This window comes from Pantherophis guttatus, chromosome 1 (genome assembly GCF_059756535.1).
Source record: "Pantherophis guttatus breed Tessera chromosome 1, ASM5975653v1, whole genome shotgun sequence".
NCBI classification, from domain to species: Eukaryota; Metazoa; Chordata; class Lepidosauria; order Squamata; family Colubridae; genus Pantherophis; species Pantherophis guttatus.
In genome coordinates, this window is record NC_142063.1 from 3,226,191 (window position 1) to 3,234,877 (window position 8,687).

Genomic DNA, 8,687 nt, shown 5'->3' on the forward strand with positions numbered 1-8,687 from the left:
GGGGACAAAAGATTGATTGGGGAAGAAAAGCCAGTTGAGAAGATCATAACGAGTAGAAACCAATCCACTTTCTGAGAAGGAGACTTCCTCTCCAGCACTGTTGTTGAACTTGATGTTCCTCAGATAGGGGAGAATCTGGGGAAAAAAAGACACCTAGACTAATTGGCTGAACACCAAACATAGGACATCCCGGTTTCCTTCATAAGGTGATGGCCATCAGCCTAGGCGTTGGGTCTATATCTGAGAAGCTAAATGAGTTCCCTTGATGGAGATCTAAGTAATCAGAAGTAACATCAAATATTCAACTTCAATGACAACACATTTTCTTTATCATTGGACATTAGTATCATGGCTTCTTCAATTCCAGCCTTACAAGAGTGATAGCTATATACAAACATTTTTCTGCCATATTCGAAATTACATTGTGTAGTTTTGCTCTGTGCTACTTGGCAAGCTACATTTTCAGTTTTATTTGGGCCCATAGTTTTGTAAATGACAATTGCAAGATAGACTTTCTCTAGAAATAGAGAAAGTGTAGCTTGCAAAGAAGTAGATGTGACCAAGTGGGGGCCATGTAGAAGGTTTGTCCTGCCCTGGTTTATCACTTTACTGTCTAGAGAGGAATAATTTAGCCTTTGATGTTGAAAAGTCTGATGAATTTTAGATCAGGAACCCAGTAGGACCAAGATGAGTTCTTCTGCATATGCTGAAGTTGACAGAGACTTAACTCAACAAAGAAGGAGTACAAGAAACGGCATACTAAAAAAAAATGGAGTGGACTCAGAAATAATTCTAAGCCATAATAATCAACATTAATATGAACAAATACCTCTCACTTAATTCAAATGATAATTTTCAATAATTGCTATCTTAATCTCTTCTTAGATACATTTTACATATAGATCAAGAAATGCACAGAGGTAATTTTCTACCTAGACAACTACCTATCATTTATTTGATCTGTGGATCAAATAAAAAGTCATTGGGGTTACCTGCCATGATTGAATATTTGAGATCCTCTTTCCAAGCCTCATCATGGTTGGTTGTGCTCCAGATCCATGCATTGCATGTAATGCGTGTGCCACAGCATAAATGGCATTGTAGATGTTGTAACTTTCACCTTCCATGCTTGTTTCAAAAACGTAAGAAGGTAAACTTTGTAAATTCTCTCGTCCTGTACATTGTTTCTTCCCCTTTGGAACGATCCTGCCTGGTTTGTGGGTCCTGCAGCCAAACAACTTTTCCCAACATAATAGGAGAAAGATGTCACCTTGTGGCTTCAAAGGGTCTAAAGACAGGAGGAAATGACTGAATTCTGAGACATCCCCAGCGTGGGGCCTTAAATGCAAAGCCCCATTGAAGGGCTTTACTGCTTTCGATACGTCTTGAATACTGACCACACTAAGTTTCCAATGGGAAGTTAAGATCCAAACTCTCCGAAATGATGTCTTTCTCAAATGTTCATAGATACTCATTGTCACCTGTACATTTCTAATGCTATTGGAGTCTCCAAATAGAACAATCACTTCAGCTTTAGTCCAAGTGTCCGAAATGTGCAGTATTTTCAACTTTGGAGTTTTAAGAAAATTTGATTTCAACTTTTCAGTGAAGGCCACGCAGATCTCCTTCTCCTGGAGCATTGGCGTCAGAGTTGAGACGAAACGTTCTCCTCTGTCATCTTCAGGGGCTACCAGCCCAACCCAGTTCCATTGGAAATACAGGAGCAGCTGCACTAAACCCACATACTGAGCAAATTCACTGGGATTAATCCAGAAGAAGGAAGGATAAACTCTTCTCTCTCCCTGAGTGAACTCAAAGCCAACACCTAGCTGGAGAAAGTGAGTTTCTTGATAGAGTAAATTTTAAGGGTCACCATTATGTGGATTGTTGCCCCACCTGATTCACTTTGAGTGACAAGCTTAATTTTCTGGACTTGTTAGGAAGAAGGCTTACATATTAGGAAGAAGAGGTTATGTATTTTGCCTGGTGATGATGTGTCAAAAGCCAAGGGAATGTCAAATTAATACAGAGAATATACTAACTACACTACTTTTATGAAGAATAGATTAGGAAGGAATTCCTCTTGGCAAATACCACATTTCAATATAGCTCATTATCTAGCACTTTTGACTTCTATAAAAACACACAAAATATAAATATAGGTCCCCGCAAACCCCTTTTCCACCTTTAGCTGCACTGTGTGTTATTTGTCTACCCCATACTCTATCCAATGAGGCCTCTTACCTGTGGGACCTTGAAGGTGCTGAAGATGGAGGCCATCTGCCTTGAGGATCTGGGATTGAGATCTCCGATGACAGAGAGCAGAGGATGCTGCCTGTCACATTTGTAACCTGGAACCATTTGGCCTCTTGTGGAGAGAAGGGAGAGGCTGTTTGAGGAAATCTCCATCTGAGTCTGAAAATTGCTATAGATGTGGAAGCCAAGGGTGATGTTGGGGAGGAGAACCAGATCCTTGTTGACCTCTGTGACTGCAAATACCAATGCTACTAACTGCTGGTAGTTCTTGGGTATGACTCTATAGTGAGAAAATCATCAGGGAAATTTTAAGGAAAGCTTGTGTGTGCTGGTGTCATGTTTAAAAACGTCCTTTGTAGGAGGAATTCCCAAATTCCTTTGGGTTGTGTTGGCTTTCTTGGCAGCTGCAGCATACGGCTGGCTCATAATTAAGTGATTGTCCACTAGGACCCCAAGATCCCTCTCACAGTTACTTCTATTGAGCAATGTACCACATATACGGTACCTGTGCATTTTGTTTTTCTTCCCTAAATGTAGAACCTTGGTTGTTTCACTGTTGAATTTCATTTTGTTAGATAGCGCCCAATGTTCATGTCTGTCAAGATCCTTCTGTATCTTGAGCCTATCTTCTGGAGTGTTTGCTATTCCTGCCTGCTTGGTGTCATCTGCAAATTTGATCAGTTCCCCATCTATCCCCTCGTCCACGTCATTGATGAAGAGGTTGAAGGGAACTGGAAAGATTGAGAATTCTAGCCTATTTTATGAGTTCTTCATTGAGAAAAGCGAACTACGCTAGGGCATTGCAAACATCACTAGAACAAGTATTTCTGAAAAGAGTCCTTGAACAAACCAAATAATTAGGTGAAACTTACAAAATCTCCTCCCGAAATGAAGATGGGTCTTTTTTAAAGGATTTAAAGTTGAATTTATATACAGTTCCGATGGGAAAATTCCCACCAATAATGAAATCACCAGGCCTGTAAAAGTCTCTCGTAGTGTGTACAGTGTTTCTCAACACACACCTAGTTTGCATCTTCTTAGCAGAAGTTGGAGGCAGGAGCCAGAAGAGCAGAAGCAGCAGGAGGAGAGGCAGCCCAGTCATTCTTCTCACCTTTCCTCCTAGATCAGGAACCAAAAGGGTGTTTTGTGTGTTCAGAGGTTGAATTGCAGGGAGCCCTTGAAATCTCAGCAGAGGTTTAGGACAAGAGAGATAGTCTGTGCCTCCTGGATGGCCCCCAAGGCAAATTTATATTGAATGATGCTTCCTGTTACCTGTGTATGGTCTGTGACCAAAGAGGATACTAAGGACAGACAAGTCTCACCAAACCCTGAAGTTGCCTCTTCACAACACAAGGCAAGGTGACACGTCCTGCCTCCACTGGGAGAACTCCGAGTATTTAATTTAAAGCAGGTTCAACTTGGAAGATTTTTGTGGGTAGAAATCCATAGGGGATACATTAGAGATTGCTGTTCTTCTGATAATTGAAAGGAAAAACAATTTTCCTATGTACTGAGCAATACACCAGATAGAGAAAAATGAGTTTGGATTTCCTATTGTTAATGCACAGATCAGATGCACTGGACAATCAAGGTGGAATTGTGTATTTGAGTCATGTGAAACTGAGCATGTGCATTCAAGATGGAGTTTGGCCTCTTCCATAGGTTTTTTGGATAGTATAAGTGTTGATGGGGCATGGTGGCCCTTGACAATCAATTGAATCCTAGTAAGTCTGGGCAATCATACCAACACTGGGATGGAATAAATCCTAACATGGCAGGTGACATAATTAGACACTAATTCTTCCGATAGACCTTAATAGTTGGCAAGAGAATTTCTCAAGGTCTTAGGTTAAATCAAACTCTATGTGAAGATTTTCCAGGAATGAGTTGGAATCAGAAAAGTTTGCCTGCTGTGTTTGTCTTGGGAAGCAGGTCTTCAGAATTGTGAACTGGTGTGGGAAAGACACCGTCACCAAATGGCAAACGTCTGGGTTGGCTGAGGTAATAGGAATGTGTCCATGGTATTATGTGGTTCTCTCCATTCCCTGGAGCTCTTTCCATTCAGTGTTAGTTGGAGGGGAGACACTGAGCCCCAACCTCTGATTTTCAAGGTACCTCAATGAGTCCTTCTCCTTTCAAAGTCAAGTATCATCCTTACCCTGAGGGTATTGAATTATACAACCATTGATTGACCAAGCAATGAGGTCAAGATTTTGCCCTAATACCCGAAGTTTATTGAATGGGGAGGAACAGTCTCCATTTTAATCCTAGTAGAATCAAGCAGCTGTGGATGATTGGTCCTCCCAACACTGGGGACACTGGATCTTTGATCTTGCATGACTTGCTTAGGACTGCTGTGCACTCTGGGTGTCTTCCTGGACTCTCAGCTCCTCTCCAAAAGCAGATGTTAGTGATGGTAGTTTTTTTGTAAAGCTTCGATTTGTTCAAAAGGATGATATTGAGCTGTGGAGAGTCTGAATGCCCCAAAATCAACAAAGAAAATGAAGGCAAGAAGAAAGGTTGGAAGCAGAAAGTCTCTATTATTGGGATCAGACCAGGAACGGAACTGGATCAAGCATAAATTCATCCGTGAGAGAGATGTTGTTCCTGCATCTCTCAAGGAGGTTGTGGCTATCCCCTTCCTCAAGTAAGTGATCCCATCGTACTGGCCAATGTCATCCCTGAAACTGATCTGGCTGAAGCCATCTTGAGGGTTCAGTCAGAAGTGGGCTGCACATATGTTAACAACCGGTTCACCAGAAATGTTCACCTTCCTCGCTTGTGCGCGGCTTCAAACTCCCTGCAAGTCTTTTTAGGCAGCCGCAGTGAGTACAGCAGGCGAGGCGTGGAACTCAGCTGGGCTGTGTGGGTGGGGCCAGTGAGCCAGAGTGTTAGCAATGTAGGACAGAATAGCGCTAGGGCCGGTGGGTGGGCCCAGCCGGTGGTCAGGACTACCAGTTCCCCTGAACTGGTCTGACCAGGCAACAGCCCACCTCTGGGTTCAGTGCTGCCACACTGGAGCAAAGGACTTTTACTTTTAATTCGGTGAAGACCAAAAGGCCCCTCAGAGTTAGATTTTATGTGCCAATATGATCTTTCCAATAAAGCTATTCTTATTTTGGATTCCACCTGCGTTGAAGTTTTTGCTTGCAATGGACATATTATTTGGAATCCCCACAGCCAATTTTCACCCAGTATCCAATATGCCTTCTTTTTTTTAATTTATTAATCAATTTGTTGTATTCCACTGAGTGTCCCTGTTATCTGGGAGCATCGTCAATATTACAAATAAGAATTTCAAAAAGTGTCATTTGGTCCTTGGAACATTTATGAATGGTAGTGCTGGGAACACTTGTCAGATTTACACTTCTACGCACACCTTCCCCCCTCTCTACATCCCTCCCCCAATTTAAGGAAGGAGGTGCTTTTTCTTTTGAGTGGCAGTTCTGACATCCCACCATCAAACTGTCCCAAAGGATCTTATACCTACTTGCAGACTGCCATTGTTTGAATAAATGTACACACCACCAACTAATTAAAACTAGCTATATTTTTGGGAGACTCCCTTTAACTCCCTCCAACCATGACTTTATCCATCTCCTGCTAACATGTTCATTTTTTCATTAAGTTCATTCCACACAACCAAGAACCCTCTATGTTTCTAAATTCATTTGCATGCCTTTTAAGCAGGGGTGAAATCCAGCAGGTTCTGACAGGTTATGGAGAACCAATAGCGGAAATTTTGAGCAGTTTGGAGAACTGGCAAATACCATCTCTGGCTGGCCCCAGAATGGGGTGGGAATGGAGATTTTGCAATATCCTTTCCCCAGGAGTGGGGAGAGAATGGAGATTTTGCAATATCCTCCACCTGCCACATCCACCAAGCCACACCCAAAGAACCTGTAGTAAAAAAAATTGGATTTCACCACTGCTTTTAAGTCCTCCAATTTCCCCATCTTGACTGTATGCTGTAACACAAACACACACACACACACACACTTCCTAAAGATTAAATTGTTCAGTCTGTCTGAATTTCAGATAGTCACTAGAACAGAGTGAAAAGGGTTCTTGTTAAAAGTTCATTCAATTTCTCTGTCAAACAAAGATATCTTGGTATTCAATATATTATTTTTCAAATGCATACTCATAGCAAAAATCTATGGAACGATTTTTGGAAATGATTCGGGTTCTTAGATAACATCTGCATATAGTAGTACAAGACATTTGTCTTCTCAAATAACCACTTTTTAAAGTATTTCCTGACCTCTTATCTCTAATTTCATTAAAGAAATCAGAGAGTATCATAAAACAAGGTCTTCCTCCCTACTCAGTAATCAATTGTTTAATTATTTGTTCAAGAAAGAACAAGCCATGATGTATTCATCTGTCTGTCTGTCTGTCTGTCTGTCTATCTATCTATCTATCTATCTATCTATCTATCTATCTATCTATCTATCTATCATCTATCCTTCCTTCCTTCCTTCCTTCCTTCCTTCCTTCCTTCCTTCCTTCCTTCCTTCCTTCCTTCCTTCCATCTTCATAACAGTCACAAAGAATAAATAAGGTATGAAAAGCTGGGGCCAGAAAATAATCACATGATCTTATTGATGAAAAATGTAGCTTTCTCACTTAAGTTAATAGAAATTAAAACAGAATGGTTCATATAAACTCTATACCTTTTTAGAAAAACCTAATGGCCAATTGAATGAAAAAGTGAGCAGGAAAAGGCAAACCCTTGCTAATCTATTGAAAAAAAAATCTTAAAAACACTAATAGTGAACACAACGCATTTTTATAGCCAATCAGATTAAAAAAAGAGAACAGGCATGTTGGAAAGTAATAACAACATCTTTACCTTATTATCATTTATTTCCAAGTTGATCATGGGGCCTCCCTGGGAAGAACTGGCATTAATGAAAAATAAAAGGATGGGTGTTTGTTGCTGATTATTAGAAAGTTTGTGATTAGCACATCACTTGATTTCCAATTATTTAAGGAAAAAGCACCTCTTTCATTTCATCATTTATTTTAAAAATCAAAAACTAAAAAGTCAAAATTAAACATACATCCCCATATACATCAGAGATTCTTATGTCTCATTATGTTCTCTCTACAATTGAGTTTTGGTTTAAATAGGATAATGTAACATTTGGGGGAAAAGATACAAGCCAAGAGACCAGACCCAGAGGCCAAGATGGAGAAGATCTCCACGGCCACCATGGACTTCCCTTTGGTGCTCAGGTAGGTGGGGAGGAAGGTGATCCAAACACTGCAAAAGACCAACATGCTAAAAGTAATGAACTTGGCTTCATTAAAGCTGTCAGGCAATTTCCTAGCCAGAAAGGCTACAGTGAAACAGACAAGAGCCAGGAAACCCAGATAGGCCAGGACAGCATAAAACATAGAAGCTGAGCCTTCATTACATTCCAAGATAGTCTCTCCTATTAAAGAGTGGAAGTCAAAGTTGGGAAATGGGGGAGAGGTTGCCAGCCAGGTGGCACAAAGAAGTGCTTGGACCAGGGGACAGGCTAAGACAATGGAGTTGGTCAGAGGTTTTCCTAAGAGTTTCCTTGTCTGGTTCCCTGGCTTGGTGGCCATGAAAGCCAGAACCACCATGACAGTTTTTGCCAAGACGGAGGAAACTGCAAGGGAAAAGAGAATGGCAAAGGCAGATTGTCGGAAGAGACAGGTGAGCTTCATGGGCCGACCAATGAAGAGGAAGGAGCAGAGGAAGCAGAGCAGGAGGGAGACCAGAAGGATGTAGGTGAGATTTCTGTTGTTGGCCTTGACGATCGGTGTGTCACGATATTTAAGGAAAATCACCAGAACTGCCAATGTGATCACAGAGAGAGAAAGAGCAAGAGAAACTAAAATGTATCCCAGGCTGTCTTGATAGGAAAGGAAGTGGATCTTCTTGTCAATGCAGTGATCCTTCTCCTTGTTTGGATATTGGTTTTCTGGGCAGGGGTCACAGTGAGCTGCATCTGAAATCAAGTCAGTGTGAATTTCATGGTGAATCAACAAGGGCAAATCATCCATCCATACTGACAATGCTGGGAATAGGTTAGCCAGAAAAATGGATTTGTTCTCTGCTTTATATTTCAAATCCACCCATTCAAACTTTTTTACAGGGAAGGGTTAGCGGGAATAGGTTGATATATCTGCTCTGTCTATGACACATCTATAAATTTAGTTTAGTTTATTGTCATTGCACCTCGTACAATCAAATTAAATGCCATCTTCAGTGTACATTATGCACAAAAAAATAAAACAAAAACACACATCCTTCACATTCCATACAATTGAATGGAAACCCCCCGATACTGCTTTACTATTGCAGTATACAGTAGAATTCAATATAGTTACTGCTCTGGGATAGAAGCTGTTTTTCAGCCTATTTGTCCTTGTTTTTATTATCCTGTACCATCTGC

General features: G+C 41.0%; 1 protein-coding gene across 1 annotated transcript; it reads right to left on the bottom strand.

The window, feature by feature from the left end:
- Positions 1-7,093: 7,093 nt before the first annotated feature.
- On the bottom strand, positions 7,094-8,295 carry LOC148116251 (vomeronasal type-2 receptor 26-like). The gene has a single exon (XM_087883539.1). The coding sequence runs from the start codon at positions 8,293-8,295 to the stop codon at positions 7,336-7,338; it is 960 nt and encodes a 319-aa protein (XP_087739665.1). The 3' UTR covers positions 7,094-7,335.
- Between the last annotated feature and the right edge of the window lie 392 nt (positions 8,296-8,687).